Source organism: Drosophila rhopaloa, unplaced genomic scaffold (genome assembly GCF_018152115.1).
Source record: "Drosophila rhopaloa isolate 14029-0021.01 unplaced genomic scaffold, ASM1815211v1 contig_2, whole genome shotgun sequence".
In the NCBI taxonomy this organism is placed as follows: domain Eukaryota; kingdom Metazoa; phylum Arthropoda; class Insecta; order Diptera; family Drosophilidae; genus Drosophila; species Drosophila rhopaloa.
Window position 1 is genome coordinate 13,867,199 of NW_025335083.1, and position 26,211 is coordinate 13,893,409.

Consider the following 26,211-nt stretch of genomic DNA (forward strand, 5'->3'; position numbering starts at 1 on the left):
CATTTACACTGTACAATCCATATAATAAAATGCCTAATCAGAAAAAAAGACAGTCGCATAAATTGTATAGTGATAAGAAATTTGAATTTATTTTGGTAAAGCACATATATATAATATGAATATTTTTAATAACTAATATATATGAACATATAAAAGAAAAACTTCTTTGATGCAAGTGAGCATTGTTTATTTAAAACTTTTTTTCCGCATAAAGGTTATTTTTATGTTTATTTATAGGCGATATTTAATGGCCCGCAGGATTGGATACTTGTCAGCTGTGCACTGTCCCCGAAAATCATCGTAGCTCAAATCGAACAGTGCCACGCCCCCCAGGTTCTTGACACGGACGTATGAAGCCTTGTTGGACGCCGCATCGGGATCATCGTAGCTCACCCAAAGACCTTCGGTAATTTGACCATCTTCAGGGCGATAAGCGATACCACCGAATTTCTTCGTGGGATCAGCAATCCTTCTCAGTGGCGAATCGTTACCCTTAAGGTATTGATTGTTGGGATTGCTCAACTTTCCGCAGATTTCGGCATAGCTCAGTAGTCCAGGCTTCTGCGATTGGAAACCCTCAGGAGCAGCTCCTTTGGTCGCGGGCACCACTGGAACTCCGTCGAGACCGGAATCGCGGGTCAGTTTCCAGGCATTTCCGTAGGTAGCCACTCCCAGATTCAGCTTAGTCGATGGGAATCCCTGTTTTAGCCAATAATCCACTTGGAAATCAGCGTTGAGATGGACCAACCGATCCTTTGATGCATCGGGATGGTAAATGGGAGCGCTATAATCCGCCTCATCGGGATTACGAGCCGGAGTCAGGAAATCAAAGGCAGCCAGATTCACAAAGTCCACCAAACCATTGAGAGCGGGAATGTCAAAGTACCCTGAATTTGAACGTATTATAACTAATAAATAAGAAATTTTAAGATTTTTTAAGTACTTACAAGTAGAGTTTACATTGGGAAGGACAGTCAAACTAAGCAGGAATCCATCGGCACGTAGAGAGTCCTTGACATCCCGCACAAATGCGGTGAACTGTTCCTTGTGAAGAGCGGCCTGTGGATCCACTACAAAATCTCCAGTAAATAGTTTCTTGATGCTCTTCCAAGCCGTTCCCAAGTCACCGTGAACCTTCCTTGGCTTATTTTTGGGGAACTGATAGGCCAGATCCAAGCCATCGAATCCGTAGGTCTTCACCAAGTCGTAGGCCGATCGGATAAATCCAATTTGACGCACTTTCTCGCCCTCCAGTAGTTCGATATATTTGTTGGGATGGTCCACATCGATGTCGTGATCACCGCCCACACTCAGCAGAACTTGCAGATGGGGATACTTCCTCTTCAAGGAGGTCACTTCGCTGAACTGATGCTTGTAGATGTCCAGGTTCTCGTTTAGACTGTAAGCCTGGAGATTTTCACCACGGATTCCCGCATAGCCATATACCAAGTGGGTGCAGAATTGTGCACCGACTTCCAGTTCCGTATTGAGCAGCTTGCCCAGGCCTGGAAAATTCGCAATTTAAATTCGGTAGATGACATATTATTAAATATGCACGAGATGTACGACAAACTGCACTCGAATGACAAATAATCCGAGGTTCAGAGAGCGTATTGTGAGACACTATCTGTGGACTGAGATCTGGACACCCAACACTCTCGCTCTAGCCGGAACTACTGGTGAGCCGCGATCGGAGGGTCGCCCCTGACCACCACCCCCTCCCGGAGACTGATCCATTGTCTCGCCGACTTCAGTGGCTTAATTGAACGCCAACAGTGTGATCCCAGCGAGCGGTTTATTGTTATTCGACTCGGGTGCGGGGCACAGTGGAGCGAGATGTGACAAATAGTGGTAGTAGCTTAATAAGTTATATAAGATTATATGTTCTAAGTTTATACTTTAAAAATAAATCTATTTTGTTCATATTTTCATCATAACCTTTCTAATCTACACGATTTTATAAAGTGTTGCCATTGATTGGAGTCTAAATAAATCCGATTTAAGAATATACCCAGAATATATTTTTAAAAAGATTGCTCATTATTTATTTTCCTTTTTGGAACTGTTCTCTGTGAACAGTTCTTCATAATTGTTTAGCGACCTATTGACCTAAAATATTGTTAAATTTTAATGACTGTAGGAAAATATTTTTTGTTTTAATGTATACTAGTCAACATTATTTAATTAATCATATTGCGAGATCTATCACAATCAACAAGGTGTTTTTTGAGGCTATTCTAAAATGCTGTTTTATGTTTGAATGGTACTGTTTTTTAATAGTATTTTCCCCATCCCCGAGTGCACTGTGCAGCGCTGCTGAGTCACTTGGTGCTCTGCTTGCCACTTGCTTGGATTGCTGCTGGTGCCAAGTCAGCGTCCGCTGGCGGAGCAGTTGTCGTGCTGGACTCGCTGTGTGTTGAACGCTCTGGTTTTCATTTCGAATGCGTGGGATCTCGGCTGTATATCGACTTAACTCGCCTAAGCTCGGATCAGAGAAGATCGAAATAATCCACTAATTGCCATATTTTGAGCTATCATTCCATAATTACTCCTCATTATTGCTGTTTGGTAAGTTAACTCTGCCCTAAATAGCTTGTTAACCCGATCTTTAGAAGCTGCCATTTATTGTTTTGTGCAGAGAAATCTCTGCGGGAGAGCCAGTCTCTGTGTATTATTTTGAAAAAAAAACTTGTCTGATAAGCCACTGACCTCTATAGAACTAGCTTAAGCTCTCTTTATCTCTCGGTCTCTCTCGCCAAACGATAATCAGTGAGCACTGAATTAAATTAAGTCCGTGTTTTGTTTTGAATGACAAATGGTTATGTAACTTGATTAGCATGCTTTTGTTTTTATTCGTTTGTAAATTTGGCACATGCTAATCAAAAGTTGTGCTAGTTTTAGGCGGTCTTTTGGAGGCTTTAAATTTTGTAATCAAGTACAATTAAGTTCATTTGTACCTTTTAAATGATTTTTCGGGGTTGTGTTTTGATTCAAATTCCAATATAATCCAATTGGGTTTTAAGAGTTATGTTAAAAGCATTTAGTTTATATGTATAAGCAAAAATAAAAATTAATAATAAATGTATAACAAATGCTTTAATAAATTTTAAATACCGTTTTCAAACGTTCTAACTAAAATGTTGAACTTTAAATTATTTCAGCTTATTATTGGTTTGTAAACAAACAAATAGTTCTGTTAAAAAATGGCTTAGGAAATAAATCACTGGTTTTATATGTAAGTCATACTTGGACTTCTGTACCTTAAACAAGTTAAGCTCGAATATGAATTTTAAGCATTCGAGTATATTACAAGTTTCTTAGTTGGAAAACACTAATAAAGCGCAGGCAAATTACCAGTAAAACTATTAATATTAATTTTAAAAAAAGAAGTTAAATTGAATTTTTAAAAAAAAATTTTACAACTTCTTTATATTTCTTGAAATTCCATTAAAATGTAAAAACCAATAGACCTAATAGTGTACTTGATTCAGCTTTACTACAGCTCTCGTTTTATTGTTTTTTTTTTACCACCTTCTCATATTTAATTTATCAATAATTCCGACTTCCCCACTCACCTTCTCTCGTGTAACTCGAAGAGTCGTAGTAGCAGACTAAATTGGAGGCGGTTTCTGCACTCGCCGCAAAGAGACACGCGACAAACGTAAACGAGATCCAGGCATTCATGGTGCCGGGGATATATCTCTATAAACACAACCGCAATGCAGATCAAATGAAATCGAACTGAGGCTGAAATCGAAATGAAAACCGAAACCGACGACAAAAAGCTTGAGCAGAGCTTTAGGTTGGTGGGGAATTCGGGGACAAGAGACCAGAGTCGAGCTCAAACCAAGCTCACTGCTGGCTTACTTATTCGCGCAATGACTTAATTGTGTACACACAAGTTAATGACGACGATTGCGACGAGGCAGACGCAGGGTCAAGACTTTGGGACCTCCAAAAACAAAAATCAAGCAATTAATCTTAAAACATTGAAACGCGCTTGCTGATTAGAATTGAAAATAAGTTTTTCAGATTTATTTCGTAAGTAAATATAGAACATAATGCGGTGGAAATACCCGTCATTTACATATTTATGTTTATCGCCCGCGCTTTAAAAATACGTTTTTGTTTTGCAAATCGGAAGTGATGGGAATACGTAAACTGAAAAAAAGGGGGACTTACCTCAAATTTATAGATACAATTATATTTTAAATCGTATTGTGATTTTTAATTATTTATGTTATTACAATGCAAAAACTGTACAATTTGAATTATTCATTTCGATTTTTAAATTAATCGAATGCATTGTTTTCCTACCACTATTCGAAAACAAGATATTGGTTTGTTTAGCCAAATAATATGTACCCAAAAATAAATTCTATTTATCAATCCAATTATAAAAACTATTAAGTAATTGCGATAGAACCCAGTAAATGAGTACCCAAATACAAATTCTAATTATTAATCCAATTATAAAAACTTTTAAGTAATTTCGATAGAACCCAGTTCTTGTATTTAACTAATATGTGTACATTTTATTTTAAAATATAATATCAGCCTATAGCAGTAACAAAAAAATATTCTATCCCATGTAGTATTTTATAGATCGCACGATTGGGAATTTCTGGCCAGTGCAAAGTCCCTGGAAATCATCGTATCCCAGATCGAATACGGCGATTCCTCCGAGACCTTTTCCTTTGGCATATCCTGCCTTAACTCCGGCGAAATCAGGATCATCGAAGCTCACCCAGATGCCATAATCTCCGTTCTCGTCCGCCGGACGTAGGGCATAGTTGCCGTTTTTCTGGGTGATATCTGTGACCTTGCGAAGCGGTGCCTTTTCCCCTCTATATTGGGCTGATGAATTCTGCGACAACTGTGAGCAAATCTCTGGCCAACTGAGTAAACCCTCAGAGCTGGCTATGTCCACACCTCCGGGAGCAGGTCCACATGTCTCTTTAACAACTGGAAGTCCACTCAGACCCGAGGCTTTGGTCAGTTTCCAGGCCCTTCCATAACTAGCTACTCCCAAGTTTAACTTCTGGGCAGGACAATGATTCTGCAGCCAGTAATTAATCTGGAACTCCACATTTAAGTGAGGCAAGCGATCCTTCTCGTCTAGGAAGTAAATCGGAGAGGTGAAATCGGCTTCCTCGGGATTTCGCAAAGGGGTGTTGAAGTCGAAAGCAGCCACGTTGATATAATCAAACTGATAATGCAGTTTCGGAACATCAAAGTACCCTGAAAAATGTGCATTTAAAATGTGATTAGTTTTATGCAACAAAAATAGCATGTTGTTATATTTATATTTTTGTTTTCGTATTCCAAAACAGCCATGTACTTTTTTATAAAAATTTATTGAATGACCAAAAATTAAGGCTGAAACATCTATACTTACAAGTAGAATTCACATTGGGCAGAACAGTTAGAGAAAGCATTAGATTAGCAGTGCGGAATGCGCTCTTCAAATTCCCCACAAGATCGGTGAACTGTGACTTGTGTTGTTCCGCGTGGGGATCCACAATAAAGTCACCAGTAAATAATTTTTTAAATGACTTCCAATAAGTTCCAATAGAGCCGTGCACTTTCCTGGGCTTGTTGCGGGGCAACTGGAAGGCGAGATCGAGGCCATCAAATCCATTTCTCCTCAACATAATCATGCTGCTATCTATAAAATTTTGCTGGGCAGTGCGATTCGCCTCCAGAAGCTCTATATATTTATTCGGGTGCGCCTCGTCCACATCGTGATCACCACCCACACTGAGAAGAATTTTTAGTTGAGGAAACTTCTGGTGCAGGTTCGTAATAGCCTGGTAGTGGAACATGTCCAGATCCGGATTTAAACTGAATAACTCGTGGGTTCCGGGCTTTAGACCAGCATATCCGTAAACCAAATGAGTGCAGAATTTCAGGGCCAGTTCCAAATCAATCGCATTCATTTTTGCATAACCTGCACGCAAATACGAGGCCGAATCATAGTAGCAGATCAGATTGTTGGCGGCATGGGTTAAACTTGTCACACTGAGCAGTCCCAGTAAATAAAATAAATGAAATCTCATCTTTCCGGGGAGAGTACGTCCTGACTTTATGAATGGTAATTAGCAACTGAAAACTGATTCAAAAGCTCTACACCTCGTCTGCTCTGTTTTGCTTATCTCTCTGTTTTGCCGATGATGCCATTATCAGGTTTTCAGCCATTACGTAGTTCCTTTCAATGTTTTTCTATTTTACTGCCTTTGTTTATTTTTTTTTGTCAGTCCAACAGTTTAACGAATTACCGTGACTCAACTTTAAACAGTTTTTTGTTTTCACATTTTTCACGTTTTTATTGAGTGCCTTGGAGTTTTATTTGACTTAGAATAATAATTTGTTTTTTAATAACTAGTAAGCTTTGAAAATCATAATGAGATTTTTCTGTAGTAATAAACGCAGCTTATTGATACGAATCAAGTTCATAAATCACTAGACTGTTATTAATACATTTTTCATAAAGAGTGAATCTTAAAATAAGGAAATTTTAAATACATTTTACTCAATAAAATCAAATTTATAGGACAAGTGCTTGCACAAATTTGTTTTTAAATCTATAAACGTAGTTTGAGATGTCCTATACTTGATTTTTTTAATAATAACGCTAATAATTTGTGCCAAATACTAAAAACCCAGCAACTCCGTTCACAATTAGGTATTTAATATCTCCGACACCTGGAGTTCTCATTGCTATACCGTTTTTCGTGATTCACTTCTTTTTGCGCATCATCATCGTCGTCATTAGGCTCTTGATGAAGGTGAAAGAATTTCAATTAGCTGACCCCGAAGCGATCTATAAGACCCGACACTCGAATGGAGGACAACCTGCTGGGCTGCGGAATCTTCAGCAGCTGTTTTGGGTCCGCGGGGAGGCACTTAAATCAGGAAACAATCGAAGCATTAAATACCCCAAACAAAGGGGCGAAAGATGTACCTTGGGCAGAAGTCGAAATGGGACAGCTAATGACAACAGTCACAACAAAGCGATGGGAATGGATCTGATCTGATCCGATGGGTCGGATGTACTCTCGTATGTGACACAACCAATTAGACAAAAGGACGTGGCGGGTCCTTGCAGAAGAATGCGAAATAATCCTCACACGCTGCTTAGCGTTGACAATGAAAACCCGGAAAATAAGGGGGCGGGCCTGAAAGGCGTGTTCGTGTTGAGAGGCGGCATTATCCTCGTCGAATGTCCTCGAATCTGTGTGTCTTATCCGCAGCCATATCTGTATCTGTGTCTCGCATTGTTGTTTGATTTATATCGGAGGCCCGACTCATCATCATCTCATTGTTTGCCCACACCCTCCCCTTCTATATCTCCACCATATCATTGTGCCTCAGATAAAACCAACCACTGCTGACCTTTACCCATGTCCACTGTGTATTAGCCACAGATCCACATTTCCATTTACCAACTATTTGCTTTGGTCTTTTTGGGTCGTTTTGGGCTAGTTTCGATATCATCAATCAGTCAATCATTGCTGGGCAAATAGAAATCAATGCCAAATAGCTTAATGTGTGAATTAATGTGCTATATTGGCAGATTGTATTACATTTATGAGCTTTGTTGTTTGACTTTCATTTTAGTGTTTAATAAAACTTTAATAGTTTATGAACAGAATTAGGGAAAATACTACGAAATTGGGTTCTGAAATATAAGTCCATAAAATAAAGTAAATAAAATAAAACATTTTCATATTATTAGTATTTCATTGCTTTTTTGGAATTCTCCTGGCGATACCTACAGCACAAGTCACAAACAATTTAATTTAAGTAATTTAAAACCCGTTACAAGACAATTGTAAATAATCTAAAGCTTTAAATGTTCACTTTGTCAAAACCCTTGAGCCTTTCCCATATTTATATTTACCTCCCTTTCAAGGAAAAACTTGAAATTGTTTTCCATTATTGCTCATTCTTTGGCTAAATTAAGTCCAATAATAATTTAAACAAATACCTTTGCCACCCCCAGGCTCACCTTCAACCTCATTATCTCAGGCAGCAGGTGCAGAAAACCGCAAAACATTTGCCTTATTTCATATTTCTAATTAGACAGCCGACGCTTTTCCAAAGTTTTTGTAACCGGGCAGACAATGCAATGCCCGGAAGTACAGAGGAAAATTCAATTTTCACAAAACAATTGCCATTAGGCGATGGTTTTCCTGCGCCGCCAGGAAAGACGAGTGTTCAGCCCAATTGATGTGCCTAATCAGTTTATCTAAAGCATTTTTTTATGCCGTCCTTCTGAGGGTTGCTGGCCAACAGGAAATTCATCATTGTCAAATATGCGGCTTGACATTTTCTAAAAGGGGGCTTGGAAAAAATGTAAACTTTTTTGAGGCAACTTTTAGCTTTTTTTTCGGAGGGTTGCCTTTGGCGGGCAATATAATTAGAAATTCATAATGAATTTTATTTGCTTTGGCCACAGAGCAAAAAAAGTGGAAAAAACGGATAGAAAACAACACGAGGCAACGTCGCCTTGTCCAAATGTATTTTTTCGGTGATATTGACGCGCATTTTTGTGCAAATAAAATTAAAGCGCCCCCATGCCATCCTCGCCCTTATGAACCCACCGCATAAACAGACCGAGCCATATCAAATTATCAGCCAAGGGCTGGGCAGTAGTCAGTCATTCAGTCAGTCAGTCAGTCAATCAGTCAGTCCATCATTCGGGAATTCTGGGTCGAGCCTTGGATTTTAATTTTTTGGGGGAGGTGTTTTGGTCTGGGGGATCTGGGGGTGTTAATGCGGCGTGCAGGTATCAAAGCGACGTTTGAAAAATGAAATTAAAAATGGTTGTTGATTTTAGCGCAAAAAGAAATGGATAAAGCGACAAAAATAGCTAAAGAATAAGGATAAAATTAAAGGCGATTGTGATATACACTTCTGGTTGTCATAAAAACTATTTAATATTATAAAAATAATAATAAGATCTTTTAAATATAATACTTGTGCATCCTTTTCCCCAAACAGGGTATATAACAAATATAACGGAAAATGGTATTTAAAAGACAAACTTTACCACGTAGTCCGAAAACTCTTATCCTAACTGCTGTTATAGAGTGCACCCCAAGAATAATATAGCTCGCCTAGAATTCTAATTTTTTAATGAGTCAAAGAGCTCTTCTTGGGCTATCCATGTCTGTGGAGGGGTTGGAGGTTCATACCAAGGAGTCAGTCAGTCCCGAAATCCCCCTGACGATTCTCTGAACTGTCCATTCATTAGGTAAAGACATTTTGTTGCTGTCTTCATTAGAGTCCGGCATCAAAGTAAGTTTGGAATTTATCTATCTTTCAGCTAGGGTTTCCTGCTTGTTGCCAGGTCCGGAAATTGCTTTGGTTTTTGCGGATGACTACTTGGCGCCACATGTCACCAATACAGAAAAAAAAGGGCAGGACCTTGAAGGACTTCTCTTTGGCAGCAGAATGACCTTCGGTGTGTTGCTCATATTCATTATAAGCCCAAATAACTGTTGTCGTTGAGTGGCAAGTGTCAAAATACCATGGCCCAAAAGGATTGTTACCATCGCACGTCGGTTCCCCGGGTTCCTCTCCTCGATGGCGTCTTCTGGTTTTCTGCTCAATTTGTTCTGGCGTCGATTTGGCAAGCTTTCCCCCTTTCCCCCAGATTGCCTGATTTTTCCCTTTTGTGGGCTCGAGTTACCATTTGCAGCTAACTGACTGCTTATTGGCCCGGCTTTTGGTTGGCCACTTGGCCCGGCTCATGTGATTTACCAGGGCCCTGCTGCTCAAGTGTCAGCAGAAGCTGAAGGGAAACCTTAGTGGCGACTGGCGACAGTTGGCCCTGGCTCAGTATTAAGCCTCATTTCTGGCCAATTCTGCCCTACACTTTCTGATAACTGTTGCCGTAAATCAATATCGACGCTTTGTGGTCAATCAAAATGCGTTTTCTCGTAGCTGTGCAGTTGGTGTTTATATTGGGAAGATTTTGTGTCGAAGAAAGAAGGCATAAGTTATGATAAAATCATATTTGTAGTTTAAGGTTTTATTTAACTTTTTAGTTTTTACTCATAGGAGTTGATCCTATTTTATTCAATTTGTTGATTAGCTTGCAAGAGTTTGGGTTAATTTGTACGTTAATTAAGACTTAAGTATTACTTCATATTAATTGGTTCGCTTTTCGAAATTTTTGTTTTTAACCTGATCATTTAATATTTTAATCCGATTTGAGCTTGGTTTTCCAGGCTGTTTGGCAACAATTTAAATTTTTTCTTTGCAGTGAAAACAATCGTTAATTAATTTTGTATTATATATGAAATGCCGTTAAAGACAAAAGAAAGTCGTTGTGGCATTAAATCATTGAAAAATAACATCAAAATCGAATGACAACAACAATGTCATAAATAATAATTAATGCCACTTAACGTACACTCACAACCACACTCAAGTAGAAGTGCGAAAAAGTTAATATAAATAAAAATTAAAATCAGAAAATAAATTTCGGCAGAGAGGGATACAAAAAAGACAGACAGTTGGCCATAAAAATGGTTTATAAGTCCATAAAAACCAATTGTTTGCATTGTCCGTAATTGCATTAAAAAACCCAGAGCCATGTGGACACTCCAATAAATATTGATGGGGAATTGGGAAAAAATCAGAAATCGAAGCGTATGCATTTTTAATTTCAGAATTAACGTGGCATATAGAATGTAATTAAAACAGAATCTGATTAAATAAAAACAAATTAAGTGGTTTGTAAATAAATTGAAAAGCAAGTGGGTAAGCATAAAAACAAGTAAATAAATTTGCGGCTTTTGTTATTGTTACATAAACTGTACTTGCTATTTTTTATTGCCTTTGATCACAAACAATACATTAATAACATAAACCAACGTTTAATAATATAAAACAGAGCCGCCTGCAAATATCGGTTTAATAGAAGCGGAATCCTGTTTCATTCATTTGAATTTACTCTCGACTTTTGCAACTACGGAAATCTTTTCTGAGAAGCCCAAAATAAAATGCCAACTTTTACTTAAGGCTAAAGTTAAAATAATATTGTGACAAGACCCATTCTTCAAGTCTGGGGTTTTTGAGCTGCAGGCCAAATTCACAGACCATCCACATTCGTCTATTTTCCTATGCAAATCATTCGATTTCGATGTGGAAATGGAAATGCTGGCCTAACCTGAGGAAAAACGCGCCTGCCATCGCAACCCCTTGCGCATTATGCGTAATTCTAAAAATGTTTTCTTTAGCTTTGCTTATTTTTTAATTGCTAAGTTTTTATTTCCACCTCAACCCTTTTCGGGCCAAAGCCTAAATCTCCTTCAGCCTTTCGACTGCCAAAAAGTTCAACGAAGTGTGTAAAGTTTTTCTCACTGAGGAGGGTGGAGAGCTGCTTTTGCATTAAATTTGTGTAAATGGATTTTGCTAATGGATCCAATAATTCATTTACAATTTTACTTTTTAGCCTGGCAAATGCTATTTGCGCCAAGGTAAATAGGAGTCAAGACGACTTGGCCGCACTTTTCTGAGGTCGCTGAAGGGAAGAAGACAAAAGTGGTTTTGCTTTTGCTTTTTAGGTGGTTTTGGTAAGCTCATTCTGCCTACGGAAGTGGTGGATTTCGCACTTATTCTGGAATACGGTAAGGAAAATTCCTTGTCTGAGACTTCTTTGGACTTAAGAGCTTACGAGGCATATTTCCAGCACAAACCTTCAGCATCAATTAGTCGCATTTACGTTTTAACTATTTGTAAATGGGTTGCATTGAAAATATTAATTTGTCCTAAGTCCCTATTAAAAATTTTCAGATTCCCTGGTAGCTATGTATTTTAATACAATCAATATCCCAATCTGCTGAAAGCTTCATATATGTTTTGTTTCCCGATTTTCTCCTTAATCCTATACCCCTTCCTTGCAGATCCGGTTCTTTTGTAACCTTCAGCGTGAAAAATAATTCCAAACAAACAATTAAATATCATTTTTTACGCCCAATAAATTTGTTAAAAAATTCATGAGGCTGCGTGAGGTCGCTTTTGTGTGTGAGTGTCTGCTTAATAATATGAAAAATAAAGCTGACCATTTTTTTCACACTCCAGACACGCAAGGATGAATCCGGGGATATATACGTATAAAAAGAGTTGAGGGCAGCGCGTGCTAAGGACCAAAAAAAAAGGACCCACAACAATGAACCTGAACGTCACTTTGTCTTTTTGTTGACACACACACTCGCACACAGCTGGACACCCATGTGTGTGTGTGAAAAATCACTGCCGCATAACGAAGGTCCTTCATTGTTGTTGGTGTTGTTGCGCCATTATTTTGCTTAATTATTTACATGAGTAAACAGTTGAGAGTTCAGTTCAGTTGAGTTGCGCTGGGGATGAGCTGCGGATGTAATTTTTTCCATATTTATGATGTCCGCAAATATATATGTATATACATTGAAAAAAATTAATTTTTATGAATTTGAGGGTGCTTTTTAAATCGATTTTAAACCTAATTATATAGACTTTCAACATCTTATAAAGATAAGGTTTTTAGAAATCTTCAAATCATTAATTACAAATTTGAATATATTTTTATGCCAATTAGTTATGGTTAAGTCTTGTTTTTATCTCAATCTCTTTTATTGTTCATTTTAAAAACTGTAATTGTTAAAAAAAATATTATTTAATTTTCCATTTAACTTATAATATTTTTTAGTGCACTCATGTGTAAATAACCGCAAGCGCGTCGTTTAAAAATTGGTCAATAGCTCGCCTAATGGATCGCTCATTTTGTTTGCGTAGAATGAGTTTTCGCGAGGAAAATGCGGTGAAAGGGCACCGAAAAAAATGTGTGTGTGGGTTCATAAGCGCACACCACTCAGAAATATATGCGCTGAAATTTCCAATTCCATAAACCGGGAAACGCCTTCGTGATTCCTGTTTTCCCTGCCTCGCTAATGTCTTTTTTCTGCAGCGAATCAAATCGAAAAGAGCTGAAAGCCATGGCAAAACTTGGCAGAAACTTCCAATCAGACTCAATTTGTTCCAACCAGAACTGCAATGAGAAGAAGTGGAGAAGGCCAAGAAGACGAGAACATGGCTCACATGAAGCTCCTTGTCTCACCTCGTCCTTCGTTTCCGCCGCCTTGGCAATAATAATTTCAAAATTACAAATTCACAAAACGTACGCGAAATTATGCGCAATGTCTGCACCTCGGTTTGTTCCCCCCTGCGGCCCAAAAACCCCTCTTCCCACAACTCCACAAAACCCCCCCTCCCCCCAACGTCCCTGTTCGAGGACTGCGTCATCATCCTCCGGTGCCCTCGTGTATCTTTGTATCTCTGCATCTTTCAGCTGCCATCTGCCGCTGCTTCTGCTGCTGAAAAAGCTGTGCCGCGCCTAAAGCACTTTTTATATTATATATATTCACATTTATATATAGATATTGATGTGGCGTATATATTGGGTATATATGCCGCCATATCAAGGATTACATGTTGCGCAAGCCGGGCCACATCCTCACCTCTGTCTTGGCACAGTGGATATTTCTGTTTGTTTGCATTAGTAAAAATTTATTGAAATTATTTATTGTATCTATAAATTGTACCATATTCTCTACTAAATATCTGATTTGAATAAGGTTTCATGTTAATTATTAGGCTGAACAAGAAAACGTGTTGTTTGCTTGATCATTTTTCAGGCTTAAAAAAAAATTCATTTAACGTAAAATTAGTATAATAGAGTTTTTTTAGTACCTTAGAATTTATTGAAGAGCGGTAAAACTGATTACACTGAGTTGTATAGACATGTTTTGCAAAAATAAAACAGTTCTGCCATATAGGAAGCATGACAATTAATCCCAAGTTTTTATGGATAGAGAAAAATGGCTATTCCAATCTATTTTATTGCGTACTAAAATGATAAACACTCAACTTTTTACAGCAATAATTAAAAAATAAATATGTTTATTGATCAGTTTTCTCCATCCGATACTTAATTTTCTCCATAAAAAGAGGACGTGTTGCAACCACTGTGTCGCGTCTCCATTTTCGTCTTGTATAAAATGCATAAAATTCACATTTAGATGTTGCTCTGCGGCCTGCAACTGCGACTGCCGGCTTCCATGTTTCCACCGATCCGATACGAAGGATGGGGCTGGGACCCGTCTATAACTGGCATTCATCATTCATTCATTGCCTCCACTCCAACGTCAGACAGCGATTTTTCATAGCAAATATGGCGAAGTCGCGAATCCCGCGAGTTGCTTGTGCGGCTTTTCGAGTCTGCGAGTCTTTGAGTCTTCGAGTCAATCAAATGCCCCAAGTTCATTACGAACTGCCAGAGTGGTTGGGTGAGTAATAGTAATAAGTGTCGGTCGGGTCTTCTCTCTATAATAGTTGGCCTGCCTATCTGTCTGCAGCACACAGTAAAAAACATAATCCGGTTTTTTCCATTTCAAAATGGCTCCTGATTGTAGCACATAAATGCAGTATTTTGATTATGATTTCAGAAGAAGTTTTATTAATTGATAATTTGTTGTACCTGATTATTAGTTTCATTTATATTTTGGCATTAGAATATTATTTATTGTCACAATTTCTTTAACATAATTATTTTCTCGAAATGTAGTATTTGTTTTTTCAATTATTCGCGAACCTAAGAAATTTGTATAATCCAAAAATATACTTAATTATTGTTTCTGATTTATTTTGAAGAAATACGCGAAATTATTTAACTAAGAACATATTAATATTAATTAAATTGTATTGGTCTATTTTCGTCTATTCTATTTTAATGGCTATAATGGACTTCTGTATTTTGGTAGTGATAATTTTTCCCTCTGTGCAATAGTTGGCCAAGACTTGGGCATAGATCAGGTTAGTTCGCTGCCACCTTCGTCCATTTTCGGCTGCTACTTTGTTGGCTGTTGGCCTGGTCCGGAGTCGGTTGTTGTTGCCTTTGCTGATGGGGATGTTGATGGGCTTGATGCATGTTGTGTTAGCTTCTGTTGTTGATTTGGAATGCAGTTTGGCGGTATGGCCCCGAGCCATATTTCCTGCTCCTGCATCCGCCGCTCCGCATTTTGCATTTTGATTACTTTTTTTTTTTTGCTCGGTTCGCAGTTGGAAGTTTCGATTTAGTTTTTGTGCCTTATAGTGAGAGATGTGCAGATATTTACAAAATATTTTCTATGGTTAAATATTTTCCCTTCGCTTTGAAAAGAACCGAAAATTCAGCACTTTGCCAACAATTGGCCAAAAAGGAAAACTTTTCGACTAACTTTTTAATGGCCACGAAGAGGGAGAGCTTTTAACTGTAATTAGGAAACAGGCGATGCTACCACATTGAAAGAATACAGTAACATTATCGTTTTTATGATGAAAATACATTGAGTAAAACATTTTTTAAAATTATTATTATTTAAAATGCTAAAACTTTTATAGATAATATTATTCGAATGTTTAAAATAGAGTACTTATTATTTTATTGAAAAAATTAAAGTGGGAGATGATTTTATTAACATTTAAAGGGTTTATACCAAATTAGAAATATTTCTTCCTATGGGCAACACTTGCAAATAAATTTCCCTGTACACATTTAAAAACTCGGTATATATAGAGAAAATAATAAGTAAAAATTCAGCTCAATTTTCGTGAGTTCCGTTTGGCATGCAATTTGAAAATTTTCGCAATTTCGCTTCTGGTTTGTTGCTGTTTTTCTTCCTTTTCTGTTTCGAGCAATGACATAAATTTATTTGGGTTTCTCGTGTTCGGCCGCCACACAAAAGTTGATGCCACAAAATGGCGTCTGGCCGGGGGAAATTGTTGCATGCATTTGCATATTTTCAGCATCGGCTTGGCCCGCAAAAGAGCGAGTGCGCGACATTTTATTCGGAAAAGTGCAGGCCCACTGCCTCCCTCCCGCTCCGAAATTTTCCCTTTTTCCTGGCCATAAAACATTGCCAGCCCTGTGCTAACATGGCCAAAATGGCGTTGGAGAAAATGTCAACCATGTGCAAAAAGGCAAACATCACTGGGCTAGGGGCCGCCAGTAGCAAGTACCAACTGGTTGAACTACGACTATTTCCCAAGGCACAGTGGTGCACAAACAAAACAATTTTATTGTTAAAAGCCAAAGAAAAGAAGAAAAATATCTCTTAATCTTAAATTAAATATTCTGTAAAGAATTTATTAAATTAAATTAAATATTCTGTAAAGAATTTATTAATTTAAGTGTTAAGCTCATAAGATTTTTTATTGGGAATGCCATTATTTTATTTTTTGGCATTATGCCAAAGAAAATGTTTTCATTTTTTTCTTTATAAATTCAAAATAAAAAGGTTTATTTCGTAAATTTGTCAGATTAATATTAATTGCAACTTTAGATATGAAATAATGGATTAAGGACTTTTTGGAAAGGTTCATTCATTTTTTGTGCCCTGTCGAAACTTTTTCTCAAACCCCAATTTTAATAATTTACTTATTATTAATAACAAAGATCATCATCTAGGGACCACTGTACATTTGGGCGGGCAATCAGCCAACCAAAGCGACGGCCATGCGATGTCCATTGCCCAGACCACTAAGTCCGCTCCTCCTCTTCCGCCTCCCAGCCCCTCCTTCCCCCCCTCACCAACCATCCCTCCCTGCCGGCCTTAACCCCTGGCCAACCCCGCAGTCGAAGTAGAACCCGCAATTATGCTGTAGACCAAAGCAAAATAATTACTTTGATCGTCAAATGATATTATTTTGTCGGCCATGCGGTGTCTGTGGTGCAGGGCGGGGGTGTCGGGGGGGCGGTAGGGCAGGGTGGCTAGTTTCCGGAGCAAAAAAGGGGAGGGAAGGCCGCCCGAGTGGGCCGAGTGGGAGGCGTGGCTGGGCTTGCATGCAATTGAGCTGGGTGTGCGAGTGTGCCGTGTGTAAGTGTGTTTGTGTAGGCAATGGCCGTCGCAAAACAGTGGTTTAAAATTTGATATACAAAATCAAAATTTCTCTTATAAATTGAAAGTATAAAGTATTGAGGTATAAAAAAGAAAGAAAACTTTAGAATTGAACACTTTTTATTTCATTGCATTCATAAAGTTGTCTTACAATGTTCGGGTTCTTATATGCTTTGTATTATGTTTTTATAAATATAGAATATGTTTACAATATTGTTTAAATTATTTCATATTTTTTTATCTTTTTCTGAAGTTAAAAAATGATGACAAGTTGGTATAACTTTTAATGATATTTTTATGTAATTTTCGGAAAATAATAACTCCAAATAAAATTCTTTACACAATACTTAAACAAAGTATGGATACATATTTTTTAAGTGGTTCACATTATTTCATAAAGCAGTAAATTAAACATATTTATTTTAATTAGGTTTCATGAATTACTTTTATCTGATCATTTTCATTTTTTTTTTAAATCTTTTTAAAAGCATCTATTAGTTAAAACACTTAATTTTATTAAATAAAATTGCTTACTTATTACTTATTAAATAGCTCCTTTCTTCTACATGAAAAACTACATCTTATTCCACTGTTCTCTATTGGCCAGCCACGATGACGTCGACAATGGCCGCTATTAGATGGAAGTGCAATGTGCATTTGCCAAATTTGCATTTGTCGGTATCCCCGCACAGCCCAAAAAAACCCCTTTTCAGCTGGCCCAGCCCCACAAGTTAATTACTTTTTCGTACATTTTCGATGGCGCGTTTCGCACTGGAAATTTCCGTCTTTTTTTCCGTCTTTATTTATTTCACTGCAAATGGAGCCTCTGCATGGACTGGATGCCTCCTCGTACCGCCCCATTGCACCCCCAGCCCCTGAAACCCCCCGAAAGCTGAGGCTACAGCTCCATTTGCAGTTCCAGTTCTCAGTCCACAGCAATATCCGCGTCCTGCATTTCGCTCCTCCTTTCGGTCGTTGTTAGTTTGAATGCGTTTTCGCATTTATATGCAAATTTTTTGGTTTGCATGCAGAAAATATTGCTTTCGACAAATGGCCGGAGAGTGGAGAACGGGATGGGTGCGATGATATAGTGGGGGTTTTTCAGCCAGTTTTTGGTGTGGTGTCCAAAGGAAAAAGGGGACGATCCCGAGGCCACGGAATTGGTCGGCGAAATTGCAACGAGCTGACCAATGGGCGGCATCATCATCATCATAAGGAACTCAAATGGGCACAACCGCAAAATTGGATTGGAATTCAACCAGGATATATGTTCTCTCTACATCACGGGGTTAGCCGAGCAAATTATAAGTTATAACCCCTTGCTTAATGAGTTATCAGAAATAAGGAGATTAAATTGGCGAGAAAAAAATTCGTCAATATTTTTTAGGATTACATTTAAAAATGTTATTTGGAAAAATCTACCCGTCTATTATCATTTTTCAGACTTAATAAAGTAATTTGTTGTTTTTTGTTAACTATCTTAAAAAGGCTACATGAAAAACCACATGAATTAAATATAGGATATATAATTCATACGTGTTATAAAAGTTTTGAGAGATTCTAAAATTTTTATTAGTTTCTCTTGTTATTAACAAGAGATATTTTAGTTACTGCTTTTTTGTATTGGCCATTTAGTTATAATTCAGTTTTAAAATCTCTTAGCAGAGCTTATAAACAGTTTTCACTTAATTTACACGTTTTGCAATCCCTTGCAATAATGAATATTCTATTTTGCCTTCCAAGAATTCCTAATAGAATTCTAGAGCAAGCAAAATAAGACTTCCCACACATTAACATTAACCTTTTGTCGACGGCCCATCCTCCTTTGGCAAATTAATAAAAAGGAAAATGTTTCAACCGAGCTGAAGATTTATGGCGGTTAGAAAATGTGCAATTAATGCGTGTATAAATTACAGCGGACAATTAAATGGAACCCAGACCAGCTGAAAGTAGTCTGTTACCATCTGCAAATTATCCAGTCACACAGAGATACATGACATTACACATACGCCGTGTGGGCGTCGACATTGCGTGCTTAGGGAGTGTGATTTATTTTTGGGAGAATTGTCTGAATGAGCATTCATATGAATGAATGCGTTTATAATGAAGTTCCGATAATACATACGGATAATTATGCGACAGGAAGAGTCCAAGGCGATGCGATAGACAAAGGGAAATTGAGAAAATACTCGCATCCTGGGGAATGATAACATGGTAATGCTCTAACAAAGGACGTGTGTTAATTTTCTTATTGAAATAATGTTGTGGGACTTAAGACTTCCAAATAAAGAAACAAAATATTTTTTAATAAAAAAATGTAAATTAATTTTAGGGGATTCTTAAATACATAATTGGCTTTTAAAAGCCTTTAATAAAAATCCAATATTGTAAAGTAATTCTTAGTATACTAAAGGGAATTAATGTAAATGTTAATTTTAAAAAGATGTTTTAGATATTTTTTTCTTCATAAATTTTGGACTACCATTCCCTACTCTTATTGCATTCTACTCTCCACGAAAAGGGAATAGCTGCGTAATCTACAGAACACAAATTGAGTTGTCTATGTGGAATGGACAAACAGTACCCCTCCTGGTTTCAGTCCAATCCCCTTTGCCCTCCGTCCATGCTGCTGCCGCAATGCAATTCATAAATTTCAACAATGATAATCGAGCAACTGAGTTTGAAGAGGGCGTTGCAAGATTGCTGACTGCACTTGGGGGAGATTACAGGAGGGTGGGGATGTGGCAACATCCAGTCGGCAAGTGTAACATATTGCACATGCACACTCTGATGCCCATGTGTGCATTGGTCCTTTTCGTCCAGGACAACGTCGCTCGATTGCGAAGCCGATGCCATCGTCGCCACCCAAACAAACACTCGACGCTTTTGTTCCTGCTGATGGAATTATTTGTTCGCACATTGTCAACTTGCCACTCCCCCAAGCCCCATGCTCCTCGCCCCGCCCCCTATTCATAGGGTGTGTGTGCACCGAACAAAATTAACAAACTTACATTTAACTATTTTATATTAAAGATAGATTGAACAAGAAAGGAAAGCTAACTTCGGGCGGAGCCGAAGTTGATATACCCTTGCAGAATACTCTGTAAATTATATTCTCCAAAATTATTCATATGATGCATTCTTAATACTCATAAAAAATCCGAACTTCCTAACTTTAACAACAACAATGTTATGGCATTTCCAATCGTTCAGTTATATGGCAGCTATAGGATATAGTCGGCCGATCCTTATGAAATTTGGTAGGTCGGATTGATTGGCCAAATATAAAACCCATAGAAAATCCCAACTTTCTAACTTTACAAACACCAAAGTTATGGCATTTCCGATCAATCAGTTATATGGCAGCTATAGGATATAGTCGGCCGATCCTTATGAAATTTGGTAGGTCGGATTGATTGGCCAAATATAAAACCCATAGAAAATCCCAACTTCCTAACTTTACAAACACGAAAGTTATGGCATTTCCGATCAATCAGTTATATGGCAGCTATAGGATATAGTCGGCCGATCCCGGCCGTTCCGACTTATATACTGCGTGCAAAGGAAAGACGGGTGTGTGCAAAGTTTCAATCCGATAGCTTTAAAACTGAGAGACTAGTTTGCGTAGAAACAGACAGACGGACAGACGGACAGACGGACAGACGGACATGGCTATATCAACTCAGGAGGTGATCCTGATCAAGAATATATATACTTTAAAGGGTCGGAGATGTCTCCTTCACTGCGTTGCACACTTTTGACCAAAATTATAATACCCTCTGCAAGGGTATAAAAATTAATATTTCCAAATTAGTTTACCATATGGAAAATATATTCTGAATTTGATTACATTTATGGCATTTTAAGTAAATTCTCTAATTAACAGAATAATGTTACAATAAATAATCAGTTTATCATTTTAGGTATACAGAAAATATACAGTTTTTAAGACAGTAAATCTATTTTATTTGAAAATAAAAATATTCCGGTATAATGGCATAGAATAAATAAGCCGAATGATATTTTTTCAATAAAAAAAAGTTTCTTTGGATTTTAAAAATTCATGCCATCCTTGACCAATTCTGATGATTTTTTTCTTCAAGTGCAACTGCGACATCGGTGGCTGGTGTTTCCCCCTGCAAAATGCAATTTGCCGCCACCCGAAAGGTTTTTCCACCCACACCCACCACTCCCCCATTTCGGTCTTATCTTTGCTTTCATTTCATAAACCAGCTTCCCCCTCGTCCAGTCACAGTTTGCAACACTTTTCGACCGCAAAACGAACTCAAAACTGAAACAATGAAGACTCGTTGCTGCAACTGCAATCCATTCTGTGGGCAGACTGCAGTTGCCGGCACAATGTATCATCAGTTGAACTTTTGTGCGGCTGTCATAGGCAGAAATTGGTTGCATGCCTGGTCCTCTACCGAAAAAACACACACATTTCCCCGAAAAAGAGCCCTTGCAACTTGATTTGCAACTTCATTTGCAATGGTTCAGTATGGGCAAATTCAGGGGGAGGACGGGCTTTTGCATGGAGGTCCAAGTCGAAGGCTTATAAATCATTTGAAATTGTTTTTGCAAAGACAATGTGATTGGATTTGATATTTTCGTTCAGGGTTTCGGATAAGATCTCAAGGCTTGGCTTTCGGCTTTTGAAAAGGGGTTGGGAGAAATACTTCGGCCATGGCATTTTACGGGGCGAGACTTAATGAGGTTTTGTCCCTGGGAAAGAAATTGTTCCTCTGAAGCTAAACCAAAATTATAATACGGAAACAAGAGAGTTATATTTTACAATTGGAATTTGATCGGAATTTTTTAAAGTATATTTCAAGTATTAGAAAACTTTTAATTTGATTTCTTATTAAAGAAGATTTTTTTGCAAAGGATTAGTAATTTGGTTCAAGCGAAAACACTTTGTAAGATTCATATTAAAACTCGTAATGCTTTTATTTATTTCTGAAAAAGATTGTCTTGCTTTAAATATATTTTTAAATACATTTATTTAGACAACTTTAAAATGGTTTGAGACATTGTATATTCCCATGACTTATTTTTGAGATACCCAACGCCTTTATAAGCTTTCCATAGTTTATTTTTATGTTCTGGTGCAATTTAGTAGTACAGCATGGCCCCAGGTGGTGTTCACTCTTTATTCTGGTTAGTTTCCGAAGACTAATTGAAGACTCTCAACACCTCCGACTGAACGGAACCAGTTGAAAACTGTGAGAGCCTCCTCATATTCTCAACTGGCCTTAATTAATTTCTCACCCATCCAGCGGCAGAAACTACGCAGCTTATTTAAATGTTTATTAAAATGTACTACCCTCCCTCGGCTGCCTTCCTTTTCCTCGGACATTGTTGCGCCTAATTTCGTATAAAATATATGTATAATATATATATTTATGTGCCATGTTATGGCAAGGCAGGCGATTCACTAACAACGCGCCAACATGCAAATTGGCAATTTAGTTTTAATTTTTTAATCGCTGCAAAGGAAAACTCAACACGTTCCGTTGATTGTTAAACAGATATACATATAAATTGTATTTCGTTTGGACAACTTAAAAGCGGCTACCGTTTTCTGTACATAGGAAAATATTTTTTTTCGTGTGCATTTTTCGTTCATAATTTTTAATTGCAAAATGAAGAATATTTAAAAAAGTTTCAGTCAAAAGGGGCTAGTAATTGTTTTCCTAGTGCATACAATATCATGTCAAGCAGACATTTCAATTCAATTAAATTCTTTTGCCTCTTATCGAAAAATTTTTGCGGCAACAACTTTTTCCCAACCATTTTTCCACTCTGCCAAAGGCGCATAAATTAATTAACCAAAAATGTGTTTGAACTTGTAACATCCCTAAAAAAAATACTCTTATATAATATTGGTGACTGAAGGAAAACAAAGGCATAAATCGATTAAATTTGCTGTCATTTTAAATTTGACACATGAAACAAAATGCGTTGAAATTTCCCCACCCATGGCCACCAAAAAAATAAAAAAAAAATAGAAGGGGAAGTTTGTTCCTGTCACATGTAGCTGGGTGTGAAAACAGCAACAACACAACAGCAAGGGTAACATACGTTCGAAAAGCTTTTCAGATTTTTCCCCTTCCCCAAATTGGGTTTACTTACGGGGAAAAGGGTGAAAATCTGGTGGGGTGTGGGCTCCTGGGTGCGCGACGTTTATGCAAATTGTCAGCCGTTTGACTGTGAAAACATTGTGTAGCCATTTGAACTTTTGGGCAACAAAGAGTTGAAAAGATTATTTTTGACAGGAGGCGAAAGCATTTAAAATTAATATAAATCGTTAAATAAGAGATATAAATATACATATTATATATTAGTCGGTTTTTGAATTGAATATTTTTGTATTAAGAAAATTAATTCTAAGTTTTTTTTAAAATTATTTGCTTGCCAATTTTTGTCTTATAATCTTTTAAAAATATATTTTTCTCTACATAGATAAATACAACCATAAAAAATGCCCAGTTTCTTTCCTTTGGTACTTCTTGTCTTGTTACTTCCTGCAATTAGATTTTAATTTTCCCAATCAACTTCCATCGCAGAAAATCTTCTCTCATTAGCTATTTGAAAAATGGCAATTACAAGTGGAACGCGTTTCCTACTTGTGTAAGGCGGCACCAACGAATAAATATGCGTCTATCAACCTACAACTCTGACTTTAACACTTGCGACAACTTAATTCGCGCCAAACATGCGAGCAGTTTTAAATGAAGATTCTCCTCAGCTCCACCGAGAGACCCAATTTAAATTAATCAAGTTGGTGGGCTAAACAACACCCATTCAAGGCCCCGCAATTCAGCCACCCACTCAAGAACTCCTCACAAACTCCCGATAACCCCATCTGTTGCGTGTTCCCGACCAATTTTCATGTACGTACCTAATGAACTTTTAATTGTTTTCCAAGGAAACAGAAAAGATTCGATCAAAAGACATTCGGATTTGAAAGTTCGAAGGAGAAGGTGGGAAAATTATGAAACTTTGGATAAAAGGAACACTTGAAGAAAATAACTAATTTTAAAGTTAAAATACATTTTTAAGGCTTGTATAGAATTAACTTCAAGAAGCGTTTACAAAAAAAAATAAAAACCATTGTACAATTAATGATTATAAAAAGATAGAAATATAAGGCTTCAAGCCTTAATTTAGTCCCTCTACATATGAAGGTCGTATATATTGACTTTCCCAAAAGTAATTCATAATTCAGTTGGAAGTCCTTCAATTCGATTCTTCTTTTCCGAGTGGCAAGCCACACAAAAGGCCACATAAATAAATTGCCAGCAATTACGGCGTTAACAAGTTTTATTGACTGACTAAATGCGCAAAGCCCCCCGACCCCCGAAATCTATGAAGTAAACCTTCCACCAGTAAATTTCCCCCTCGCCAGCCTCTGTCAAAGTAAAGTCCAGAGATTTTTTCCCGTGGCCCGACGATTCAGTTCAATTCTCCCCCTTTTTTCGAATTTTCGGGCAAGGACATTTCATGGGCTTGTACAAACGTTTAACCGAGTGTCTGCCCCCCTCGATTTTTCCTGCCCAGTCCCCCCAGTTTTTTGGCGGGGTGGTAAATTTATTTGCGCTTCGTGGTCGTCTGGTCAAGTTTTTGTTTTTGACCAAAAGAAGGGGAGTTTTGTGCCGAGGGAGAACAATGAATAATGTCCGCAGTCAGCCAGGCGCAATCGCTTGTTTCCACTTGCCGGCCACCCACTGCCCCGCCCCCCTTTCTCCCGCCCCACTTAGTCGCCCATTCATTCCGCTAGATCAATCTTCGTTGCACTTCTGTTTGGGGGCCCCCTGCCCACTTTTCGCTCCATGTCCATGTCTGTCTATCGGTTCGACACTTTGTTGCATTTGAAATTTATTAGCCAGCTCTATTCCACTCATACACATCAAAAAATGGAGTGAACACTTGGAACATTTGAAAGGTATACATTCCTTTGTAAGACGAAAAAAAACTTTGACAATTATTTGATGAAGCAAAAAAATCATCAGTTAGATTGCAAAACAATTTGTTAATTTTGTTAATCGATTAAACAGAATAATAATAATATTAAAAATATGGTATTAACAATCTGAAAAACAATTTTTTGCTGTGCACAGCGATGGATATCTTCTTCAAGCACATATACATATATCCCCAGCATATTTCTCACATTATAACTGTCAGTCGAAAATTTACCTTTCGTCCTAAGCATAAAAAATGGCACAAAAAAAAAATAATCATAAGGCGACATTGATTCTATGCAATTTTTTTTGGGAATGGCAGCCAATAAAAAGATAAAGCCAGGCAACCATATCGTCTGGGGGGAGGTTATAGCCATGTGTCTTGGTCTCGGGTGGTTCGTTCCCCTCGGGAGGTGGTGATACTGGGCAGGGGGTGCCAAAGGGGAGGGGTGTGTGCTAGGCGCTATCAGCATATGCGGTTTAAGTTGCGGTTGACATTTATTTCACGCACCATTGCACAAATAAATGCGTTGCGGCTTGCCGATTCCATTGGAGGGTGAAAAAAATATATATATATATATATTTATATGGATTGGTATCGGGTGGAGTAATGTACTGAAGTATTGAAACTCTGAAGGGCACTCTATAAAATTAAATGACTTCGGAAATTCATTTTCGAAACCAAATAAAGTTTAAAATTATTTAAGAAAACACGAGCTTACAGTTTCTCTCTCAAAACTGCAATTAAATATCTGTGTTAGTTTCTGGAGTACATGAAAAACACAGCCGTAAATTATTTTGTTCTCTTCTGTAATTTTTATAAATAATTAATAATAATTTAATATATTATCAAGCAAAATAAACCATATTAATAAATTTCTGGCCACCTAAGAGCATTTTTAAACTAATAATAGAAGCCCAAATTTAAGAAAGCGTGTCAAAATTTAAGGATAAAGAACTAGAAATAAACGAATAAATAATAAAAACGAATAGGTTAAATTTTGCTGCAATCTGATATGCCTAATTAAGTTTGTCTTACTCAGCTTAACTTTTATATTGCTTTCCCCTATTCCCTAGTAAAGTTAACATTTAATCGATCATCCATACGTATATCGTATCAATTAATTTATCCATCACATCTTCAATTAGCAGACACACACTGAAAATCGAACCGGGAATCGTTTTGGGAACTCAGTCTGTATAAAAAGTTGACGGACAGAGATCATCTCCATCACCTTTTTGTGGGCCTGAAGACCCTTTAACCCTTTTCGTTGTCGGTGCAACTTCTGGGCCACGCCCCCAAAAAGGCCGAAACA

General features: G+C 37.6%; 3 protein-coding genes across 3 annotated transcripts in view; 1 reads left to right on the forward strand and 2 right to left on the reverse strand.

Moving 5' to 3' along the window:
* Positions 1-165: 165 nt before the first annotated feature.
* On the reverse strand, positions 166-3,756 carry LOC108049384 (chitinase-like protein Idgf2). The gene is made up of 3 exons (XM_017130538.2): positions 3,576-3,756; positions 948-1,505; positions 166-887 (listed from the first exon to the last, which is right to left on the reverse strand). Exons 1-3 carry the CDS (start codon positions 3,682-3,684, stop codon positions 232-234), a joined length of 1,323 nt encoding a protein of 440 aa, XP_016986027.2. The 5' UTR covers positions 3,685-3,756; the 3' UTR covers positions 166-231.
* The window catches only part of LOC108046052, a 55,663-nt gene continuing 31,819 nt past the window's right edge, over positions 2,368-26,211 (forward strand). The window contains exon 1 of the mRNA XM_044459564.1: positions 2,368-2,568. The gene's annotated coding sequence lies outside the window, so the exon portion shown is untranslated. The remainder of the gene's footprint in view (positions 2,569-26,211) is intronic.
* LOC108047728 (chitinase-like protein Idgf1) lies at positions 4,488-6,084 on the reverse strand. Its single transcript, XM_017128052.2, has 2 exons — positions 5,399-6,084; positions 4,488-5,241 (listed from the first exon to the last, which is right to left on the reverse strand). The coding sequence occupies exons 1-2, from the start codon at positions 6,057-6,059 to the stop codon at positions 4,583-4,585; spliced, it is 1,320 nt and encodes a 439-aa protein (XP_016983541.2). The 5' UTR covers positions 6,060-6,084; the 3' UTR covers positions 4,488-4,582.